This window comes from Kockiozyma suomiensis (genome assembly GCF_038497685.1).
Source record: "Kockiozyma suomiensis strain NRRL Y-17356 unplaced genomic scaffold V2V93scaffold_4, whole genome shotgun sequence".
In the NCBI taxonomy this organism is placed as follows: Eukaryota; Fungi; Ascomycota; class Lipomycetes; order Lipomycetales; family Lipomycetaceae; genus Kockiozyma; species Kockiozyma suomiensis.
In genome coordinates this window covers 122694-145826 of record NW_027117667.1, presented here as the reverse complement: position 1 = coordinate 145826, position 23133 = coordinate 122694, and the positions used below count along the sequence as shown (strand labels likewise).

The window sequence follows — 23133 nt, the reverse complement described above, 5'->3', positions numbered from 1 at the left end:
CTTGCGGACAGCTCGACATGCGATCCTTATCGTGTGCATCGGGCCTGATCTGCATTATTGATGATGTAGTGTCCGTGTATGGGCTATTTTCATATAGCCTTGATATAATACCTTGTTCAGCCTTTGGCTGTGACGGTAAGACAAGGACTCAGATGCCATGTGGCACTACAATCTCACTCTCCACTTTACTGCCACTAGTAAACAAACAAGGAGGGAAAATTCGCATTTAAGATATGGAAAGTACTGTGCCAAATATACCAGTCCTTGTCTATACCATCTATATAATGTCTGTATATTGCTGTCTTCTTCCAATTTCTCGTCCCACCTCTCATCGCAAAAGTGTGTAAAGCCTTCTTTCACATTCCCGATGACGGCGATCAAATGATTTACTGCGACTCTGACATGCCTTCTCTCACGCGCTACGGCTCGCTCTACACGCCTCACTGCGCCCGATTTTCACCTACAGCGGCGAATGACTCCCGCATTACAATGGCGCGCGCGCGCAGCATGATGAACCCAACTATGGACCGCGTCGACTGTCTCGATCACTCCTTTGGCCTTGATTATCACCACGAAGGTCCCTTCGACGCCACTTTCAAATACCGCAACCAAGGCATGAGGTATCCTCCTATTTCTGCCGTGGCGCGCTCAACTCAGCAAACGATACAGGCCGTTCCGCCCGAGTCACTTATCGCGGCACTCGTGAACCACGAGCCTGTCGACGACATGGCAACCATACCACCCTCTCTTGACAACTTCTACGAAGAGGAAATATTGTCGGATCTCCAAAATTTCGAACATCCTTCAACATTAGGCTTCTGGCCTGGCGAAGAATTCGCATCAGCTGGCACAAAATATGCGACTTTGGCACCTGAATATCCTGTGTCCCACAGATCATGTTCACACAACTCACTTTCCCACAAATCATTTTCCCACAGATCATTTTCTCAGTTTTCAAAAAATACATACGAGAAATATCGCCGTTCTTTGAATCGTGTTGCAAGAAAAGTGAGTCGTCTTTCGAGACGGGCTATCGCGAGATACTACCATTGATAATATGCTAGCTTGCTGTAATCTTCATCTCTTTTAGACCCAGTCTATATACCATTTCTCTACTAGTTGTGCTTTCGTGGCAGGTTGATTGTGGCCTCAAGAGCAGGTACATATTTCTGCTCAAAAAACAAAAAGACTAAAAACATACAGGAAAGAAGAACAAAAAAAGGGAAATTGACGGCGATTTTTAGATTATTTTGCGTATTTAATGATATGTGCTTGCCAATTTTATTGTTACCGTTATCATTCTTTCTTTTTAGTTGAATGTCAATGTTTTTGTATCCTCATTAATGCAAATTAACTGTAAAAACTAAAGCCTAACAACAAACTAAAATACTATAAAATGAACAATGGCTTGGCTTGTTCGTCAGAAAACATATTTAAGGGATTTGTATCTGGCGGTTCAGAACCTTCAGGCGGCGGCAGTCCGGCACACTCTACACGTAATCTGATCTGCTGCATTCTACGCCTTACATTAAACAAAATTTTAGTCGGTAAGCTTTGATTAAATAACTGTGAATGTAGACCGACAAGCATTGATAGTTGTTCAGATACGATTTTGATTAAAGTACGCGTTTGAGACTGATTCGCATCATAGAGAACTCATCTTTACATTCGACGTTAAGCAGCTCTTCGTACATTAATTGAATTTATTAACCAGTATGGCCGATGATGCTGATGATGCTGCACGGCACGAGAAACTTGCGGCAGCTCGCAAACGTGTATGTGCTTTCTAACGTTGGTTTATGGATCTGTGACTGTTCTGATACTGACTTTATAAATTTGTGATTTCAGTTTGAAGAGTTGAAAAAGAAACAAGACAAAAAACCCAAAAAGAAAGCGGGCAAGAAAGGAAAGACTAGCGCGTCTACCGTTGCTGCAGATGACGAAAGTGAGGCAGGAACAGCAGATACGTCTGAGCGAGCGGATAGTCCAGTTACGGTGTCTGCCGACACCGAGACGCCGCCTCCTGAACATGAAGAAGACGAGCATACAGCTGGTGCCGTGGAAGTTGCGGATACAGCGGCAGATGATGTAGGAATGATCGCAAAATATGAGGAAAGTACTGCACATGAAGAAACAGAGACTGCCGAGGAGAAGAAAAGCACAACCGAGACAGAAACGAAGGATATTAAAGAAGACGATGATTTGAACGCGCATATCAGTGCTCTGAAACTAGAGAACGCAGCTCTTCGCGACTCCCTCGCGACAGCAAATACCAAGATCCAACTCGATGCGTCTACAATCGCGTCTCTCCAAGCAAGTTCATCTCAGACTGCAGCAGACTCAAGTACTTTCCCAGCTCAATCAGCTGAATATTACCGCGTTTTAGAAGAGAAATTTTCTCGTGAAGCTCAAGAGAGATATTTGCTTGAACGAGACTATGTCGCATTGAAACGCACACACGAGAAATTGATGGGTGCCCATGTCGCCGCGCTGGAGGAGCTCGAGACTCTTAAGACACGTTTCTCAGCGGAGGAGAAACGTCGACAAATTCCCGACTCAGCTCCACTTTCTCCTGACGCGGCATCGCCGTCTACGCCGAAAGCCAAAGAGACTCGAACAGCCCCAGATATCAATGCGCGACTACAGGCTGGGCGTTCATCTTTTTTCAGAACCGCACAAGGCTTGTCTGCCGCGGTAGTCAAAGGGGTCACAGGAGGTGCGAATGTCGTTATATCTGAAGGACCAGGTTACGTTCAGAGACAGCTGAGTAGTCCCGGTATGCGTAGGCAAGGCTCGACGTCGTCGTACACGGATGTAGAGTTATACGGCGACGACGCCGTCCCTGAAGACGGTCAGGAAGACGATGAGGCTGCGTATGAGAGAGGGCTTGAGAAGGCCAAGAAAGTGGCTGAGGAGCGCGCGCAAGCTGCAGAGGAAGCTAGAGCTAGGCAAGAGTGGATTAAGAATGAAGTAGATAAATGGAGAGGTTATCAAATTGATCTACAAAAAGCTGGAGGCTCTGGAGCTGGACATGGCGAGATTTTCGTGGTGTAGGTACATAAATTACAATTGAAAATGATTTATGCAACGGTGCTGATATATTTTTGATTTGATTTTTTGTAAAAGTATGAGCACACGATCCAAAAAGGAGCATGCATTACTCTTGAATTTGATAATGCAAAACATATAAAAAAAGACTAAAAAAGGTATACTCACAATCCATAATTCCATTGAAAACAAACCCCCCTTCCGCCCTTTTGAAAGAAGAAACAATACATAGAGCCGTACTTTTTTTAAAAGAAAAAAAATCATAATTTAAATTGAATAATAGAAGAAAGGGAATGGCACCGAAACCAGCGGCACCGTAATTAAAATTTCATCCACTCAGCCATCCATCGCCTCCTGACCAGCAAGTAAGCAAAACTGTTTAGATAAAATGACAAATTAAAGTAAAACAGAAAAAGATCTGGATTAACATCAGTCTGATATTACCAATGGCAAATACCGCCAGTCTCATCATCAACACTCCACTGCCCTGCAAGTCCAACAACCTGCTCATTGGCATCATGATGCTCTCCTAAGCCCATTGCATCGCGCATCTTGCGACGAACAACGAAAGCGTCGTCGCGGAGTAATCTAGCGGCCCAAGAGCCCGCGGCTGGTTCACCTGTTTCGTCACGAGCTTGCTTGAGGAAAGGGAGAAGAGCAGTACCGCCTGTTCCTCTAGCCGTCTTCTTTTCGGCCAAGACAACGTTTGCTAGACCGTCCTTCTTAGTAACAGGTTGCTGCTGCTTGAGAGGTACAGAAGTAGGCGCTTGAGAGGCAGAAGTGGGAGCGGGAGATGCAGTAGAAGTTTGAGCCGTTTTGGCTTGAATAATGATGTAACGGGAAACAATTTGAATATGCTTATCTCTAAAGGACCGCAAGACCGCCAAGCAAGCATCATATGCTAGAGTAAGAGCAGAATTAGTGTGCTTGTGCACACGGACATAGTCAGCGATATTGGCGCACAGCTCGAGTTGTTCCAAAAACCGACGATGAGGACCGGGCATGTATTTTCTCATTTCATGGATGAAATTGTTCGAACTGCCGGCTGAAGAGGTAGGTGATCCAGATCGTGAGTTCGAAGGAGACGATGAAGCAGTGGGACGGTGTTGAATACCGAGGGCAATATCAAGTGCCTGGATGAGACTGCTCTGCGCGTTCGAACCACCAGCGTATTGACGATAGGACTGCTCATTGCCATACCGCACACCATGAGGGAGCCCAGCGTCGGCCATGTTCTGCGAGCCAGCGAGAAAAGGACGGATGCAGTAATAGAAAGTGTGCGGATCGCATTGTTCGGGAAGACGAGCCAGGAGCGGGATCAAGGCGTCTATCGATTCGGCGAGTAGCTGCAAGGCGACAACGGCGTCGTGAGGCGAGTTTGCGCGGCAGGCGTGGGTTGCGGCAAGAAGGTGGCGGATGCAGGCTGCGCCGCGGATTTCAATCGCGGTCGAGACTAGGTAAAACCAAGACTCGTCAATGGATCCGGTGAAAGTATGGAGGGTCGCTAGCGAAGAGAGATCTAGAGAGGAGGGATCAGAGTGGTCCGCGAATATGGGTCGATGATTCCAGAGACAGAGGCCGGCATATGTTGCGAGCGGAGGAACCTCGAGGGAGTCTGCCAGGCTGAGTAGCGGTTGCGCGATCTGCGGAGGTAGGTCATCGCAGGCGGAAGGGCCGGACCATATGTAAGCATGAGCGAGGAAGCCGAGGATGGAGTAGGCGCGCCAACGCTCGGGTTCAGAGTGCAAACGATCTGTAGAGAGAAGAGGAAAGGAGGGTGAGTCGACGACGGCGCGAAGTTGCCGCGCCATGATGAGGAAGGGAAGATTTGTAGCCGCGGCCTCCCATGAAGAGAAGTAGGGATCGGGAAGACGGGCTAGAGGCAGATACGGAGGGACGAAGCCGGTCTGGAGGGAGACGTTGTAGTCAGCCGGATTCGGGATGGATGGCAACATGAGGACAAGAGGACAAAACGTAAGAGAAGAGGAAGAAAAGAAAGGAGAAGTGAGAATGTAAACAATAAAAGAGAAAGACAGGCACAGACGAACATAAGCTAAGATATCAAAAAATGAGCACGCGCCTAGAAGAGTTTTGGGCCGATGCTGACTGAACTTTTTTTGCATGTTATTGTTTAATTTATGAACTGCGAACACGCCACTGCCCACACTTAATGATTACGGACTATTTAGGATGGCTTTTATGATATTTGAGAAAGGAGTAACTATTAGTTCATGAGAAAAAATAGAAGGCTAGCTACAGCAGGAGAATGCTTGTACGATCCTTGTGCGCCGCTCGTGAATTTGCGAGGCTTGACAGCACCGGTTACGGTTGCAAACCGGAACTGACATGCTTATATTTAATTAATACTGGTATTAGCAATTAGTAGTAGAATTACTGCAAATGCCATAAAGCGGATCAACGGAACAATTAAATAATAGCAGTTACAAACAATTTAATCTCTTTGCTTTATCGGACTAAAGGATGAAGTTATACTGTATCTAAACAGATACAAACATTACATGTCGCTTTCCCTTTGTTTCTATACTGATGTACTATCTGTGTCTTGTAGATATATAAATATTGTCATGCTTTGCTTCCCTGCTTTAAGGCGCTCGCTTCAGTGGTTGGCTGGTTGCACTCGCCTGAAATCAATCCGCGCCACTTGCGTCACTTTCTGGCATTTTTCTCTACAAACATTCTCCATTGCACTCTTGTTTGTCTAAACAAGCATCCTGTGAGTTGGATTTAGTAAAGCCTTATAGCAACGTGCTCCCGACACCGTAGTTTTCATACAATATTATCTTAGTCATATATTAGTCATGATATATATGTACTCATCTTCTTTATCATTGATACCCCGATGCTTATATAATTCATCCAGCGCACTAGTTATCTCGGACTATTAAGACAGATCAGAAAAATATATAATACCCCTACACTCCCCGACAACTCATTTCTTGCAAGCAAAGAGCGTTTTTTTCCAAAATGGCCCCCCAGCTTCTCTACGGAACTAACCTTTTTGGCGACTCAATTAGACTACCTTCAGCGGAACTTGCTCAGCCTTTCCTGGACGTAATTAAAACCCAAGGCATCAACCATCTCGACACAGCGTACTGTTACCCCACTTACGATGAGAGTAAGAAATCCGAAGCCATTCTCGGCGAACTCAAGGCTGGCTCCGAGCAGGGCTTTATTATCGACACAAAGACCATCTCTTGGGCCCCCGGTTCTCACAGCTACAAGAGCTTGATGGAAACTGTCGTCACCCAGCCGAAGCGGCTCGGCATCGACAAGATCAACATTTTGTACCTGCATGGCCCCGACCGCTCTGTACCGTTCGAAGAAACTCATAAAGCCATAAATGAATTGTATGAATTGGGAATTTTCAAGTACTTCGGTCTATCTAACTATGCTGCCGAGGATGTTCAAGCGTTTTTAGACAGCGCTGAGAAGAATGGTTGGGTCAAGCCATCCTATTTCCAGGGATTATACAATATGATTGCTCGTAAGCCCGAAACAGAGCTTTTTCCTTTATTGAAAAAGAACAACATTTCGTTTTATGCTTACTCGTGAGTCTCCTTTTTTTGTAATAACCAGTTTGCTCTAACGGCTATCTACAGTCCTCTTGCCGGCGGCTTCTTCTCGAATATTAAACGCGGCCAAACACCAGCCGAAGGCAGCCGTTTCGATGTAAACGCCCCTTATGGAAAAATGTGGCAAGACTTTTTTTATAAAGATAGCTTGTTTGATATCAAAGATAAGCTTGATGATTTGGCAAAGAAATATGATACTACCAGTAACGCAATTGCCCTGCGCTGGATCGTGAATCACTCTGAATTATCTAAATTTTCAGACAAGAATGGAGTTATCCTTGGTGGAAGCAAGCCATCTCAAATTGAAGAGAATGCTAAGGATGCACTTCGTGGACCACTTCCTGATGAAATTGTCGAACAAATCGAAAAGCTCTGGGAAACGGTTGCCAAAGATGATGAGCCTGCCTATCATATGTAGAACAAAACGATCATGAATAAGATTGAATTGCTTTGTGACAATTCGTGCTATGATTATTATAAAGATTGAATAAAGATTCTGCGATTACTAATCCCAGTTAAACTTATGATCTCTAAGACAGTTACATCTGAAATTATCTTACATTCTGCAGATTACCATGTTCAGCTATCGATTATGACATCAACTCAATAGAATTGATAAAAATTACAGGCTCCTTCTGCTTGGAGCTATTGCAGATGCGTAATCTAGTTTGCTATTTTTTTGCTGCAAATCCGCGCGAACGATTGTCTATATATTATGCATTTGGAAAATTGCTGTCAATCCTTTGTATTCAAGTTCCGTCAACTGACTACTCTATATCTTTTCGCTATCAAGCTGACGAGCTCAGATGAGGACTAGATTGAATATATGATATAATATTTGTCAGTTGCTGACAACCTTCTCAAGGTATATATCCAGTCCACGACCAACAGCACTTTTGCGGCTTGGAGATTTCCGAGAAAGAGAGTATTTTAAGATGACGTCGACTCTTTTCTGCCGTACTTCTGGTTTATTGATAAATAATATGATAAAAAATATCTGAAAATTTATTTAGTACAGTATTCGTATGCATGCGTTCCCTCTCAATTAATTGAGATAAGCCACTGCGAACTCTAGATGCCGAGAATGCACCTAAGCTTTGGGATACAGCTGCAGAAGACGTCGTACCCGAATTTTACTTTTAGAAACGTATAGAAACGTAAAGAAATCTTGCTGAGTGAATGAGAAAGCTTCGCGGGAATATGACACCACGGAGGCCACGGAGGTATGCCTCCGTGGTGTCAGCAAGCTGCTGAATAAGCGCAGTTGAATATCCGCGATTACTCAGCTAGTGGTGGATGGCCTCTTGAACGCACTATAGGGCCTAATGGTTGCTTTGTAATGTCTTGAGGCAAAGTTTTCCAAGAGCGAATTACACTTCATCAACTCCAATTGCTGACCGCTGGCTACAATATAAAGTCAGGCCTTTACTGGCGCTTATCTTGGAGTATCAAGCATCTTCTGATTCGCAGTATCGAAGTAATAATCATCGCCTTAGAACAATGCCATTGAAAATCGTCTGCGGCGCTGCATCATTCGGAGACCCGTCTCGCATTCCAAATGCAGAGTTCACGCAGCCAATTCTCGACGTTCTGACTGCTAATGGGATTAAACAGCTTGATACTGCGTACATTTATCAAGAATCCAGAGCTGAGGCAATTTTGGGAGAATTGAAAGCAGGTTCGAAGCAGGAGTTCGTTATTGACTCTAAAGTCAAATCATTTGTTCCCGGCGCACACCACTATGAGAGTCTTATGGAGACTGTGGAGGAGCAGTATAAGAGACTTGACGTCAAGCAAATCAATATCCTATATCTTCATGCACCTGATCGTACCGTTCCATTTGAGGAAAGTCATCGAGCAATGAATGAATTGTATGAAAAGGGATACTTCAAGTATTTTGGGCTTTCGAACTACACCGCTGATGATGTTCAGACTTTTTTGGATAATGCTGAGAAGTATGGATGGATTAAGCCTTCTTATTATCAGGGCCTCTATAATTTACTTGCTCGCAAACCAGAGCAAGAGCTGTTTCCTTTGTTGAAGAAGAACAACATTTTTTTTTATGCCTACTCGTGAGTAATTTAGATATGGTATTTTGGAAAAAGTATTATATTAATGTGGGATTATTTTGACATATAGACCTCTTGCCGGCGGCTTCTTCTCCAACATAAAGCGTGGAGAAGCTCCCGCTGAAGGTGGCCGTTTTGATACTAATACTCTTCCTGGTTCAATCTGGCAATCCTTTTTCTACAAGGATGGCCTATTTGCCGCAAAGGAGAAAGTAAACGAATTGGCGAGCAAATATGCTATTAGCAGTAACGCAATTGCCTTACGTTGGATAATTCATCATTCTGAGATTTCTAAATACTCTGATGAAAATGCGGTTATTATTGGGGGAAGTAGAATTTCTCAGATTGAAGAGAATGTTAAGAACGCGTTGGCTGGTCCGCTGCCGGATGAGCTTGTCGAACAAGTGAACAAGCTTTGGGAAACGATCGATGTAGACGAGCAACCAACTGTTACTTGGTAGAAGACAGCAGAGATATAATTTTGGACTGAATGTATTTGATATTGATTTACATATAAAAATTGTGCAATAAAGTGTTTCGTTGCGTATTGGTATATCGTGACAAAAATAATAAACTTTTCAAGCATAAAACTTGATCGATGACTTTGGGGTGTCAAGATCTTTAATCTACCCTAAGCCTAACCTAATCCCCAGATTGTCTTTGTCGCTCAGTAAGAGATGTGACGGGATTGTGTTGGAAGCAAGCTCTTCGTTCCATTCTTACAGTAATAAGTTGAACATCATAAATAATCCCTAAATGGCTAATAATTTTGAATCAAGGACTTTTTCGGCAGCCTATACTCGCGAGAGACAAAACTTGTCAAAATCACATCCTTACCAGACTCCAGATTCCTCGCAATCGACTACTAAAGATGATGATAATACATCATTCGAAGAAATCAGCATCATTATAAAAAACTTACAGAAGAGAATTCATCAATTTGAAACAAAAGCTCAAAGTTTAGAACAGGAACTTGGCGTATATCAACTTGGGGTATCGAATATTGGCGCCCAACTGAAAAAAAAAGAATCAGAGCTTTTAATTTCGAGAATGCAAATGAGTGAAAATTATAATCTTCTGAAAGCAAAAAAGAATAACGAATTACGAGAACTAGAAACTGAAAAAACTTCAATAATTACAACACTGCAGAAAAGACTTTCAGAGGCAGATACATTGATTGAATCGTTCATAACCGAACGAGATTGGCTATTTCGTGTGGCGTATCGAACTAAGACAATCAGTGTCCACCAGCAAATGGCATTTGAAAAATTCCGTGAAGAAACTGATTTGGGAAAAAAATTGAAAATGGTTGAGAAAGAATTATGTCAAGATGCCAAGAATAAAATACAAATGAAGAAGCGAAAAAACGAGCAGAATGAGCTACAGAATATTGTAGATCCAGTTGACGATGATCGGACTACAACTATTAAAGACTTACGCAAAAAATTAAAACTCTCAGAAAAAGAGATGCAAAAACTAAAAAGCAAAGTCGACGCTCACGACGAAGAAAAAAACGATCTTATCAGCCAATTACGAGCTCGTCAGAGGCGACAACAAGAAGTCGAAACCGAACTCAGACGAGTAAATTATGAAAATTCACGACTGAAAAGACAAGTGAAAAGAGTTAGGCTAGCGCAGGGAGATAAAGAAAGAATTTGGTGATTACAACCCCGCTTCTATGGACACCCCAGGAGGCACGAGATATGTGTGTAAATAGTATAGAATGATGAACTACGTCGTTCAATTTGATTATTACAGGCGTCAATTCACAAATAAGTAAAAGAAAACCTGTTTCCTTGTATATCACAGCAGATAGAGTAATAAGCTATATGCGAAACAGTCTCAAAAATATTTCGAAACGACCAACCATTTATACGATAAAACCAGTCGAAACGAAAAAAAACTACCTAGTTACATAGAACAGAATCGATAACCTGCTACATATTTACCTTCATACTTTAAATACTCATATACTTAAAAGTGAACAACCTTGCTTCTCATGTTCGTTCATTTGCATCGATTCAGGCGTCGTTTGTTCACCACACAACTATTAACAAAAAAATTTTTCCTTCCCATTTTAATAACGTATCGCTCAGCAAAATAAGTGTTTAGATTTTTCCATTCGTCTTGCCCGCTTTGGTGGTAGGCCACTGGTACATACCATCAAGTTCACGCGAGTAACCATAGCTTGCGAGGAAGTCATCCAAGAAAGCAGGACCACGAGAGCCATAAGGATACTTGGCCGGCACGATATCCTTGGACTCGTCGAGGTAATGCAGAAGGGGAGTGAACAGCTTCCATGATGCATCGAGCTCATCGTCACGCACAAAATTGGAGTGATCGCCGTTAATTGCATCGAGAATGAGAGCCTCGTAGGCCTCAGGGATGTGCAGATCCGAGAACCGTCGATTGTAAGTAAGGTCGAGCTCAGTGACTGAGGTCTTCATTGTTAGACCAGGCAGCTTGGTGTTCATCTTGATGTAGACGGACTCGTCTGGCTGAATACGTAGCACCAGCTCGTTGCGGGGAATATCCTTAAAGATTCCAGAGGTGACATCCTTGTACTGCACACGGACCTCGACCTTGGCCGAGTCAAGCGCCTTACCAGCCTTCAAGATAAATGGAACGCCATCCCATCGGTCATTCTTAATGTAGAGAACAATGGCAGCGAAGGTAGGGCAGCGCGAGCCCTCAGGGACGGTAGGGTCATCGGTGTAGCCGGGTTTGGTTCCATCAACCGATTTGTCGTACTGGCCAATGACTACGTTTTTGGGATCAATGAGAGGCATAGCGCGGAGTACTCGCACCTTCTCATCACGGATATCTTCCGCAGAAAAAGAAACGGGTCGCTCCATAGCGATGATGGTCAAGATCTGCAGTAGATGGTTCTGCATAACATCACGAATGATACCAAACTCGTCAAAGTAACCGCCACGACCTTCGGTGCCAAATTTCTCCTTGAAGGTGATTTGCACGGAAGAGATATGGTTTTTGTTCCATGAGGCATTGAAAAACTCGTTTCCGAACCGCAGAATAAGCATGTTCTTAACCATCTCCTTTCCGAGATAATGATCAATTCGAAAAACTTCATCTTCAGTCCAGATCGGTTGAAGAGCAGTCTGAAGTTCTCGCGAAGACTCAAGGTCGTGACCAAATGGCTTTTCAATAATCACACGAGCAGAGCCATTAGCAGGATAGCAGTTTTTCTTCAGGTGCTGGGCAACCGGGATAAAGACGGTGGGGGGAAGAGCGAGGTAGAATAGCCGATGAGACTCATCGCGTCCAGCCTCAATATCTGCCAGGTGTTTGTCAAGTTTCTGGAAGCCCTCATCGGTATCGTATGTGCCAGCCACGTAAGAGCACATGCCGAGGAATTCATCCAGCTTGGCTTTGACAGCGTCATCGGGAACCTTGATGTACGAAGAGATGCGCTTTTTGTAATCGTCATCATCCATCTTAGTACGGGCATAACCCACGATCTGAATACCATCAGGCAGAAGACCGTATCGGAAGAGTCCGAAAAGCGCCGGATACTAATTACACAAGAGTCAGCTAACGAATGATCTTTAAAACCAGATAATAAATCATACAGTTTTCTTCTTTGCGAGATCACCAGAGGCGCCGAGAACGATGATGATAGAGTCGGCCGGTAAAGGCGGAGCGCTAAATAAAGAGTTAGTATCATAAAGGTAAGAAAACGAATAAATCTTATCACGCCAGCCGATTAATCATCCGCCTGAGACCCAATTGAGCAGCAAAATTGCTAATTTAAAAACTATTTAACCCTGTTAAGCAGGTAAAGGATCAATAGTGAAAAGCAGAGACCAGATTGCTGCGTAGAAGATGGGGAAGCCGGACTGCTCGGGTGGGCATTACACAGTAACGAACGACTCAATGACTTGTCCGGAGTGCACCGGGCCGGAGCAGATATATAAGAAAGAGGATCTTACGCCTGGTTAGAGCTCGGCGGAGCGATGATAGTATCGGACATTGCAATGACTGAGCAACTGAAGGAAGAAGCGCGGGGCGAAACGACGTAGAGAAGGGCGACGGAGAGTGGCGGCAAGCGGGCGGCCATAGGGCAAGTTTTATTAGGGCCCGCCATGAATCGCGCTTATCCCAGCCAGCCAGTGTACGTAAGCGATGATGATGTCACGCTGAGTAACTGCGGCACTTCACTACGGCAGTCTCGGAGCATAGACGGCTTACAAATTACAAGCTGCAATATCTTCCAGGCACTGTTTGCTATTATTTCTAGACTGTCTGCGGGAGTTGGCAAGTCTGCGGGTTTAGTCTGGTGACAACCTGTCCGGGCCTCGAATGACTACCCGGCGGGGCCTCCGAGGATCTATTTTGCATAACCGTCACTACAGTGAGCATATAAAACCTTAACAGTGAGCGTTTGCGGTTGTATGGAACTCAACTGGCGGCGATAATGCTTCTCTCGGCTTGGAGCGGTCCGCTCGTCCCTCAACCCGAGTAGACAGACTTTACTGGCTGATGCTGTCTTTGCTCCTTATGAGCTGCAGGCCGGAGCACTTAGATCGCCCGACTTAACCACCACAGCTGTGTGTATGCTTGTTCACCAGGCGGTGTTAAATCTCGACAGTACAGTGACGTATCCTCTGTTAAATTTGATTAATGTGATACCACGAGCGTGCGGCGACCAAATGTTTTATTCCAATATGATTAATCATGATTCCCAAGCTCGATCGGCTTCTGTGATTAAGTTATGTAAGTTATTTGTACTGCGAGAGCTCAGCATTTATGAGAAGTTTGTAAGCAGCATACGTAAAAGGTAAATTAGGAAGTTTATGGCGAAGAACAGAAAGCAGATATATTGATTGATCGGCATTATTTTCTATCTTATCATGTATCCATCTTCGATGGAAGCTTGTGGTGGGTGACTAACTGTCCTTGACACCTCCAGGCTTTGTCATCTGACGCTTACCTTGCAATTGAGAGACTAATCATTAAATAATAATCAAATTTCTTCGTAGTCACAGTAAATCTTAGTTATAGCAAAACAGCTGGACCATTATCATAATGATCCATTGTTTCTGCTCTCAGTCAGCTGGGAGTAGCAAATCAAGTCGCGTTCGCTTATACTTTTCAATCATCTAATCCGTTTCGTCTTGGACTGCACATCAACTGCCGAGCAGAGTATAGTTATCACAGGCAAGTCTTACTAAGTGACATTCAGGAGAAAATAATTAACACATCATGGTGGCAACAATTTATTTACTGATTATCCCTGATCGCATGCTATATGTGATCGATAGATTGCTTGGCTGCTTTGCAAATAATATCTAGAGACCGTCATATCCATACGTAATACTACTGGCCTTATTAACAATGTGGACAGTCTGAATATGCCAATCTCACTGGTCGTGATCTACCCTACAAAGTTTACAGGTCTTATTAACTAGGAAAGGGAAATCATAGAGAGCCAAAAATCAACAAGAGAAGTAAAGCAATCTCATTGAAAGCAGCAGCTGATCGCTCAGCTATCGTTTCTTGGTAAAACGGCAACAGCACTCGCCATATATACCTTTATGTAGTAGTCAACTTCGCGAGCTTGAAATTGATCTGTCTATCTTCGTCAAGTAGACGAGATATATTGCAATATTTTGGGTTAGGTTTTAGCTCAGTCAGGTAAAAACACGTCTGTGACGCGTCTTGACGCGTCGCGCTAAAAGAGCAACCGTTGCGGTGTCGGCTGCTGCCAACGTAATAACGCGTTTTCCGCTTCCTATTATTAAGGCATGATGCTACTGCAACTAGACACAATAAACATGATATAAATTTCGAAATGCGATAGCTGAAGTAAGTATCTGCTATTAGACACAAATTTTGTGGTTACGGCTGTGGATGTAGTGCCGTTAAGGCCTAAGTACTTTCCAAAGAGCATCTAGTAACTACTCAAACTGCTTCAGCGTTAAACCACAACGTCTGTCGATCAAATAATGTTTGAACGGACGCAAGATAGAGCTATACTTGCAGTCAAGGTGCGACATTTATGGAAATAGCCGGGTAACCAATACGCGTGTCAACGCGCCGGTAGATCACCCCCCTTGCTCACCTCTCCAGCCTTTTCTTTACTCTCTCCCTCCTTCCCACTCGACACACGCTTCCCTTTTTTTGGCCCCTATCGTCTCTCAATTTCGTTCTCCTATTATCCAGTTCGAAATGAGTGTCTCGCACGGCTCCAAGGCGAGTATGAGCATGTCCCTCTTGTCGGGCACTTCCGGTTCATCCGTCTACACCAACGCCAATAGTATTGGGACCGGGTATTCCTTCCAGCGATTCAACGCGCTCACTGTCGACGACCTGTTCAACGAAATGAAGTCATCTGAGCAGCAGTATGTGCAAGAGCTCGAGTGCATGAGAGAAGTTCATCTTGTCAAGGAGCTGTTGATTGTTCATCTCTCCTTGCATACATCGTTGACCAAAGTGCTGATTTGGGTAAGAGTCGTTGTATCCTTTTGCTTCTGTTTTTTGAAATAAGCAAGTCTAACGTATAAATTTCAAAGAGCGAAGAAGCTGCACCGATTTATCGTCAATATATAAAAGAGTTTGCTTACGATCCTGATGACTCGGAAGAACTGAGATATTTAAAGCGACGACCCCTTGTGCGTCTTCGATTCTTTGCCAAATTTTTTAAGGTACGTATTAGAAACTAAGGATTCTTTGCTCAATTAATACTTACATACATATCTGGTTTTAGAAGTTGGAAGAATTCTTACCAAATGTTAGAGGCATTGCATCGCAAGCGGCTCTATATCGCGTTCTCGTTGCATCTGCTAGAGCCAAAGTCGAGTCCGAAAAAGTGAGAGCTGCTCGGTTGAAAATTGATTTTTCTAAAGTCCGCAGCTTTGATTCTCTTGAGCCAGTTGTAAGTTTATTTTTTACACTGTTGAGTTGTCGTATAACTCCTAACTTCTACCACAAAAGGCCTCACAAATAAACACAAAATGGATTAATATGCGTTCATATTGTCAGTGCCGTCTTGAGCATCGCAACGGAAAGTCGTTTGAAGGACTTCCAGTTGAGATCATGTTGATTTCCGAACCGTTGACGTCTGATGCTTTGGCTATTTGCCAGCTTCACGAACTTCAACGATATCTCTTGTTTCCAACTTTCCGTCGTGCAGATCTTGTATATACACCTCCACAAGATTCATCGTCTCTGGATATTGCTCTCAAGTCCTACGATGAGAGCTTGGTTCAATTCACATTTTCTTCGCGTGAGAATAAAGATACGTGGGCTGCAAAATTCGCTGAGATGTTTCCTCCAGCGCCTGCTCTTCCACCAGGTGTCAAGCCACAAATAGCGAGCCTTGCAGGGCTGCAGATCATATCTGCTGATAAGGATTCAAACGAGAAAATTCAGCTTCAAACTGACGAGCTCGATTCTGAGCTCCAACGGCCGCGATTGTTCGAGGAACCCGAACTTAGACCATACATTGTTCAAACCGACATCTCTCCCCAAAAGAAGCGGCACTCGCTGTTTAGATACGGAAGTAGTAACAGTATCAGCAAGAGTACTACATTTTCGAAACCATCAGTTCGTTTCAGCCGAATCGTTAGCGAGTCGCGGATCTCTCCGTCATCGAGTAGCTCAACGCTTTCTCCATACAGACGGCTTCAGCAGCGCCTTGTCGAGAAGCAACGATCGGTATCGGCTATTGCTCCTTTACCTTCTGTACAGAGCATGGTGTTGAAGGAGGAGACACCATCTACTTCACCGGAACTCAGCAGATCCCCGAGTGTACCTCCTCGTTCGTCCTCGGTTGCAAATTCTCGCGGGGCCATATCAGAGCGTAGATCATCATTGATGACTGCTGTGAATAACTCGTTTCTGAAGGCGAAAATGTCATCGTCGGAACTTGAAACTAAGAAAGGCGAGACTACTACAAGTGTTGTAATTGCGAAACTGAAAGACGAAGAGCCTGCAAAGACTGAAGAATCAAAGCCCAAGGAATTAAAGCCTAAAGATACATTGCCTGAACTGAATTCTGCCAGTTTAAAGAAACCGGTGTCTGCCAATTCAGTAAGCTACAAAGATACTCCGGCGGCAGGTATCTACCTCGTCCCTATGAGTGCCAATGAAGGAACAGCAGCTTCTCCGCAACCGCACCTGAAGTCTATTTCATCACCCGCCAATCGCGAGTCTGTGTCATCTATTACACCTGAGGTTTTTACCGTCAGTCCTCTTACTCAAGAGTACACAGCTGAGTCTCCTCGTATCGAAGAGCAACAGTCGACGGCTCATCGCAAAAAATCGTCTTTTGCTTTTGGTCGAAAGCCTAAAGAATACGTTCTTGATGAGAATGCCGGTGTTCCAGCTACGAGATCAGGCTCTGTTTCTTCAGTGTTCAGGAAATTCACACCTCGATCGCAACTTAGCATCTCGGGTCGCAAGACACCTGGTCACCCTGCAGATAATGCAGAGAATGACAAGGCGATCAGTGCAGTATATTCGCGACTTTCTCGTCGTGCCTCCACTGCCCTGACCAGCTTGTCACCAAATGTTGGTTCTCCTAATCCGGCCACGACACCCACCGTGGAGTCTCCAATTCTCTCTGGAGCCCTGGGGTCACCTGCTAGTACAACATCAGAGTTCAGTGCCAATAGTGTATCTAAGCAGCATAAACGTGCTGAATCGGCTGGATTCATGCGTAGTCTGAGATTTTCGAAGATGAGCTTGCGATCATCATCTGCCTCAGGCAGCGCCAGCCCAGCCCTGGAATCTGTACCGCTGACTACCAATTCTGCGTCGGAGACTCCCGTCGTATCGGCACCCTCTCGTCCGACATCTACTACCCCAGTGCGTCCTGCAACCGAGGAAACTTCGCAGGAGTCTTCTAAGCCTGATGAAACTCCGGTAGTTGAGCAGTTTGAACCAACGAAGACCAAAAAATTCAGCATCTTTGCGCGTAACGCACGAAAGATGCGGGCTGCTCTACAAGCAGAGCAGCAGCAACAGCAGCAACCGCAACAGCAGTCACCTAGCACTGCTGAGGAGGATGAATTTGCAGCTCCGGTAGATATCCGCAGTCTTGCTCTCGACTCTGGGACTACTACTATCACAACTATTCCGCCGTCGCCTAGTGCTGAGATAAAGATCATTGATGTCGCCGCTGCTGAGGAGATTATGACACGGAAGCAAGTTGATGCTCAAGAGGATGTTACTATTCAGGGTACGACTGTCTCGGCCAAGGATAAGACAGATTCTGCTTCTGAAGAAACGACGGCATCAGCGAATGTGGTAGCTAGCGCAGACTCAATGTTAGCAGCGTCGTCTATCGCCGTCCCGACAAGCACAGGAGGTGACGAAACGAGTGTATACGATGACGCTCAAGATGACTTTCCGCCTATGCCAAAGGTGCAGCCTCTGAAAATTAGCGTAAACAATTTGTTGGAGCCTGAAATCAGAAGAGAATTTGTTTTGTCCCAAGGATATCCGCCGTCTCCTCTAAATGACGTTGTTGACAACTCGATTTTCGTGAATGATAGGACCGAGAATTCGACTGCCAAACGAACAAAGCCAGCTGATACTGCCTCGGGCATCAAAACTGGCTCGGATCCTTATGACACTCTTTCTAGTAAATCCGAATACGTTGTCTTTCGCGACTCGATGTCAACTCCATCTTCGGCGATGATGCCTACATTCGGCGACGAAACTCCGATTCCTCCTCCTTCTCCATTGAGGGTGCCTAGCAGAACATCACAGCGCGGCTCGTCGATTTCTCGACGATCATCGCGCACGTCTACGCTTAGAGATAGCCAGGTTACTGTTTACGCCGATGCACAGCACTGGTTGGTGGACCCGTCTCATCCGCGATACTCGCTTAGAGATGAACCGGTGTCTGATGATGGGGAAGAAGAGGAAGTTGAGAAGGTCACAGAGACGCGGCTGAGGAGTGATTCAGTTGAAGAAGATTACTACAGTGTTGTTGATATGTCTGAGAGTTCAGGCGCAGCATCTGACGACGAGAAGAGTGAAGACACTGTCGACGAGGAGGAAAAGGAGGTTGTTGTTGCTGCGACATCGGCAGTGAAGAGGACAACTTTAAAGTATGCTTTGGAAGAACGTACGGCTTTGAAACCTAAGTCAATCAATTCTCTTATTCCAGGCAATTATTCTCTTTTGCGACCTAATTCTCCTCTCAAAAAGGAATTTGCGCTGTCATCGTCACCCGAGTCAACTTCCGATACCAATGTTGCTTCATCGCCAGCAATGAAATGGTCGACGCAGGATGATAACAAGAGTGACGATAACAAGAGTGACGATAACAAGAGTGATGACAATAAGACGGTGCTCTTCAAGAGTAACGCATTGGTATTCGAATGGAATAACAATAAATGGGAACGCATTACTCCTCAGCAAGTTCGAGTTATGATCTCAGTTACTGATGGCACTGGTAATGTAGAAGTCTGGTCCAACAGCTCGTCTCCTTCATCGTCAATTTCTAGCTCAGGCACAACGACTCCAGAATGCACGACTCCATCCTCCGACCGTCCTCCAAAGACTCGAAGTGTGATGTTCACCGTCGCTGGGGACACAGTTTTGAATCTCAACGAGTCATTAGAAGATGGCAAACCAATGCTGGCAATACCGCTGAGTACTCGATCTTCTGTTCGACGCAGTACGGCCTTTGATGTTCATCTCAAACGCACGGAAACATCAGGAATGACGATGTTCCGTATGCGAACTGCCGCCGACGCAGATCATATGATTAGTGTTATGAACGCGTGCAAAGTGAATTTCAGAGCAACTAGTATTCGCTCGCGACAATTCGGATCTTCGGCACCAAGTATTGCGAGTAGTGAGTCGTCTATAAGTAGTGGCGCTTCGTTACTATTCGGTAGTGGTCAGATCACTGCTTGGCATCATCCAGTCTTGGATAGCACTCTCCCGAGAGCGACAGAGAGTATATTTGCTGATGGTGCTGATGAGGTTATGATTGTCAGAGACTTTAATTGCCGTCTATTTCTGCGCCAGGATGCGCTCAAGTGGAGAAATATTGGTCCAGCAAAAATCTCGGTTTCTGCAATCTCCCAAACAAAAGGGAACAAAGTTTGCGTGACGTTGGAAGGCGAACAGGTTGTATTCGATCTGCCGATTGGAAGATCGGACATGGAAAAGCTGGGTAAAACTGGGATCTCAATTTGTGTTGATGAGGAAGTTCCAGATTCGCTTCGTTCTTTCGCGAGTAGCCAATCAAAATTGGCAGTATATATGCTACAGGTCAGTTAACTTTATAATTATTTGGTGGTGTCGGTATTCTAACGTTAGCCAATTTAGTTTAAGAGAGAGCAAGAGACTAGTATATTGGCGAGAGCAATTACCGAATTTGCGGCTCCTACAATGTAGTAAGGATGATTTGGGTGCGTCCAGTCTCAGATGATGTAGGTTGGTATAATGAATATTTATAAGAAAGGGCGTTGGCATCTCTTTTGTCGAATGATTTTGTTTATTGTCTACAAATGATTTTTGGTATTTTTTGAAGTAGATTTATCTTGATTGTATATCGTGTCGTTGGTATCTATACTAATTGTTTAATTTGTTCTTAATCACAACATTAAGCTGTATCAAGTATCACCCTACCTCAATCTCGACTTCAATTTTACAAATATTTATCAGTCTGTGAGGTTTGACTGCTAATCTCTAATTAATAACACTGCGGCGCTTCCCAGTTGTCGTCGCAAATCAGCCCAATCAACATCATGAGAATCTTCAACTTCACCCCACCGTCTCATCTGATAAATATTCTCTAAAGTCGCCAACTCGGCCAATTCACTCGTCGTCAATTCCTGTCTCACAAGTTTGATTCCACCCAAGAAGGATTTACCACCAAGTACTGCCCGCTCAAAGGCTGCTAATTCCCAATCTGATAGACTGAGCATGTAGTTACGTGCCAATTGTCTGACTTCGTCTGATTGAGGGTTTCCTGTTAAGCCTTGATCACCGTCAGAGTAGTTCAGTTTTAATCCGTTGAAAATGTTCTTCTCGGCCCATTCGATAATCGGGCGATATTTTTCTTCTTGATCAGCCCGTAGTCTTCCATTATATTCGTGAGACGGTGCAAAAATTAGCATTGTATCTGTATCAATGTACGATATCAAAGCATCGCTAATAGCAACTTTTGTCTCGTGTACTTTTTCCGGTGATGGCATATTTGTGATGTCAATTGCGCGGGCGGTGATTGATGTCAACGGAAGCGAGTGAGGTTTGATTTGCAGACCAGGAAGAGTCGCCCATTCTTGGACAATCAGATGCGCAAGAGTGGTTTTGTTGTGCGGCAAAAGAATAGGGTGTCCTGCGGAAGTTTTGATTGGCCTTGATCCGAGATTAATCTGATGGCCATCTTCCAAGAGGTTAGTGTCTGAAATTCAATCTTAGATGTATAATCATTCTTTTTACCTTCAGTTGTCTGCACATTCGCGCTCTCCCAGATCCTCTTGGACGCAATTTTATAACCGCCTTCAGTACTAGACTTTTTCAACAAATTGGCTGTATCCAGAACAGTTGCGTATTCTCTCTCCTGCGACGACAGAATTCGCCCTGCGATAGCGGCTCGCGCGACTCGAGTAAAGCATCTCTGTAAAGAAACTCTGCTTGTCGCCGTCATACCTCTAGTCAGTGACAGCATTATTTATCGCTCGTATGAATGAATATGTACAGCTGTGATCTTGCTTAGTGATTTTGAGTATCACACAAAATAATTCCCGAAGTCGCGATATGTAGTGCTAAAATCTACGCTTTCCGTTCTTTCGCCTTGTAAATTTATTAAGCCCTAACCACATATGACATTGAAACTTTAAATTGTCATCAATCAGGGAGTCTAATTTTGCATGCCTATATTTCACATTAACTTCGTTTCGATGCTCAGAGAATCCTCACGAGGAAGTAGAAGTCTTTATAGCAATTGGCCTTTCTGAGGGAAAAATAGTGAGGACAACGGTGCCGACATATGGTAACTCTTAACAGTTTCTATGAATATGGATCCTACAACAATCCAGTGCTAAAAATAAATAAAAGTACACAAATTTAGTAACAGAATACAAAAACCTCAAGCTTAAATATATCAACTATCCTCGTCTAAAGTCTAATCGCCAAAATGCACCCAAATCAGGAATTGAAAGAAAGAAAAGCAAAAGTCACAGCTTGCTCAAAATACAGCATACCCATCTCGGCTACTATCCGATCTGGAGAATCCAGAGCCAATCTTGCGGAAGAAATCGCGAGCAACATATGGAACATCCGTAACTGTCTCAGATGACGGTAATAGTCCAGTACCTCTAGCGCCCTTTCGGTAATTTGAAATAGCAGTGGCGCCAAAGTATGCGCCCGCGAAGAGCAAGATGCCAACCAGGATATACTTGACGATACGATAGGCGGTTGAACTGGCAGTGGGTGTCTCTTGGGGTTGATTGTTGTCGTTTTCCTGCGCAGCACGGACGAGCGCCTGGTCGCAGACCACGGCGGTATCCCATTGAAGCTTGAGAGTCATCTCGTCCCAGGAAACAAACTTCAGACCAGCGGTGTCGGAACCCGTACTTTGAAGAGTAGCAGGGTCTGGAGTGGCATCGGAAATAGTAGGATCGCAAACAAATTTAATTGCGGTTTGCATAGCCTCCACGTCACCCCACTGACCGCCGACAAGCGTGACTCCGACTGCAGACTGGCCTTTCTGAGCCGTGTTGGCGCCGACACGGCGCTCAGCGACATTGGCTGCAGCGGCGCCATTCAGATCACCAGAGACAGGAATGACTTCGGCCACGACAGGAGTCTGGCCTTCAAGGGTGATAGTCTGGATACCGCATACTAAAGAAATTTCGTAAGCAACAGCGCCTTTTCGACTGCTCAGATCAAAATAGCGTGCACGATGGGGCAATTAGTTACCTTGAGTACCAGCCGCGCACTGCTGGTTCGCCGGAACTCCCACCTGAGGCTGTAACGAAGCACATAGATCAAAAGTGAACTGAGTGATAGTGGTCGACGGAGGAGTGTTTCGGGAGGTCTGCACCACGTGAGGACCAGCCAGCGCAGTCATGTTGAGGGACTCGCCATCGACGACCTGGCTACAGTCAAACACAGCTTGAACTGCGGACGCCGAGACGACAAGCACTAACGCAACAGATTTAAAGGATAGTCTGGAAAGCATGACTAGTATAGTAGAATTGCTACCGAGCAAGGTCGATAAGAATTCAAAGGGGTCGGATCGCTTATGGTCGATGGCAGAGGTCTTCCAGGTCCCGACTCCCAGTATTTAAGTTATACCGCTTTGGGAAATCTTCGTTCCTAATCAAGAATAGTTCAGAACGCCAGGGCGAGACCACTATTTACTCTAATATGTAATAAATTCTCAAGCTTCTATAATTCTGGGTGAGAATAGAAGTGCAGAATGCTATTGC

The 23133-nt window shown here is 44.7% G+C and overlaps 10 protein-coding genes across 10 annotated transcripts; 6 read left to right on the top strand and 4 right to left on the bottom strand.

The window, feature by feature from the left end:
- Window positions 1-49: 49 nt before the first annotated feature.
- On the top strand, window positions 50-1390 carry V2V93DRAFT_366180 (uncharacterized protein). Its single transcript, XM_066909267.1, has one exon. The coding sequence runs from the start codon at window positions 382-384 to the stop codon at window positions 1051-1053; it is 672 nt and encodes a 223-aa protein (XP_066766853.1). The 5' UTR covers window positions 50-381; the 3' UTR covers window positions 1054-1390.
- Window positions 1391-1501: 111 nt separating this feature from the next.
- V2V93DRAFT_366178 (uncharacterized protein) lies at window positions 1502-3198 on the top strand. Its single transcript, XM_066909266.1, has 3 exons — window positions 1502-1547; window positions 1652-1775; window positions 1849-3198. Exons 2-3 carry the CDS (start codon window positions 1716-1718, stop codon window positions 3052-3054), a joined length of 1266 nt encoding a protein of 421 aa, XP_066766852.1. The 5' UTR covers window positions 1502-1547; window positions 1652-1715; the 3' UTR covers window positions 3055-3198.
- Window positions 3078-5122, bottom strand: V2V93DRAFT_366176 (Indoleamine 2,3-dioxygenase). The gene has a single exon (XM_066909265.1). It carries the CDS (start codon window positions 5001-5003, stop codon window positions 3489-3491), a length of 1515 nt encoding a protein of 504 aa, XP_066766851.1. The 5' UTR covers window positions 5004-5122; the 3' UTR covers window positions 3078-3488.
- Window positions 5123-5844: 722 nt separating this feature from the next.
- Window positions 5845-7177, top strand: V2V93DRAFT_168163 (NADP-dependent oxidoreductase domain-containing protein). Its single transcript, XM_066906918.1, has 2 exons — window positions 5845-6617; window positions 6669-7177. The coding sequence occupies exons 1-2, from the start codon at window positions 6034-6036 to the stop codon at window positions 7057-7059; spliced, it is 975 nt and encodes a 324-aa protein (XP_066766850.1). The 5' UTR covers window positions 5845-6033; the 3' UTR covers window positions 7060-7177.
- A 625-nt stretch (window positions 7178-7802) lies between these two features.
- Window positions 7803-9284, top strand: V2V93DRAFT_366170 (NADP-dependent oxidoreductase domain-containing protein). The gene is made up of 2 exons (XM_066909264.1): window positions 7803-8707; window positions 8775-9284. Exons 1-2 carry the CDS (start codon window positions 8142-8144, stop codon window positions 9169-9171), a joined length of 963 nt encoding a protein of 320 aa, XP_066766849.1. The 5' UTR covers window positions 7803-8141; the 3' UTR covers window positions 9172-9284.
- A 125-nt stretch (window positions 9285-9409) lies between these two features.
- V2V93DRAFT_366169 (uncharacterized protein) lies at window positions 9410-10604 on the top strand. Its single transcript, XM_066909263.1, has one exon. The coding sequence runs from the start codon at window positions 9467-9469 to the stop codon at window positions 10370-10372; it is 906 nt and encodes a 301-aa protein (XP_066766848.1). The 5' UTR covers window positions 9410-9466; the 3' UTR covers window positions 10373-10604.
- V2V93DRAFT_366167 (glucose-6-phosphate dehydrogenase) lies at window positions 10430-12777 on the bottom strand. Its single transcript, XM_066909262.1, has 3 exons — window positions 12661-12777; window positions 12301-12373; window positions 10430-12243 (listed from the first exon to the last, which is right to left on the bottom strand). Exons 1-3 carry the CDS (start codon window positions 12699-12701, stop codon window positions 10819-10821), a joined length of 1539 nt encoding a protein of 512 aa, XP_066766847.1. The 5' UTR covers window positions 12702-12777; the 3' UTR covers window positions 10430-10818.
- A 2012-nt stretch (window positions 12778-14789) lies between these two features.
- V2V93DRAFT_167937 (uncharacterized protein) lies at window positions 14790-17825 on the top strand. Its single transcript, XM_066906917.1, has 5 exons — window positions 14790-15175; window positions 15244-15375; window positions 15441-15605; window positions 15665-17325; window positions 17514-17825. Exons 1-5 carry the CDS (start codon window positions 14900-14902, stop codon window positions 17578-17580), a joined length of 2301 nt encoding a protein of 766 aa, XP_066766846.1. The 5' UTR covers window positions 14790-14899; the 3' UTR covers window positions 17581-17825.
- Window positions 17826-20206: 2381 nt separating this feature from the next.
- V2V93DRAFT_366160 (uncharacterized protein) lies at window positions 20207-21738 on the bottom strand. Its single transcript, XM_066909261.1, has 2 exons — window positions 21140-21738; window positions 20207-21083 (listed from the first exon to the last, which is right to left on the bottom strand). Exons 1-2 carry the CDS (start codon window positions 21366-21368, stop codon window positions 20377-20379), a joined length of 936 nt encoding a protein of 311 aa, XP_066766845.1. The 5' UTR covers window positions 21369-21738; the 3' UTR covers window positions 20207-20376.
- On the bottom strand, window positions 21739-22949 carry V2V93DRAFT_366159 (autophagy-related protein 27). Its single transcript, XM_066909260.1, has 2 exons — window positions 22622-22949; window positions 21739-22543 (listed from the first exon to the last, which is right to left on the bottom strand). The coding sequence occupies exons 1-2, from the start codon at window positions 22881-22883 to the stop codon at window positions 21888-21890; spliced, it is 918 nt and encodes a 305-aa protein (XP_066766844.1). The 5' UTR covers window positions 22884-22949; the 3' UTR covers window positions 21739-21887.
- Between the last annotated feature and the right edge of the window lie 184 nt (window positions 22950-23133).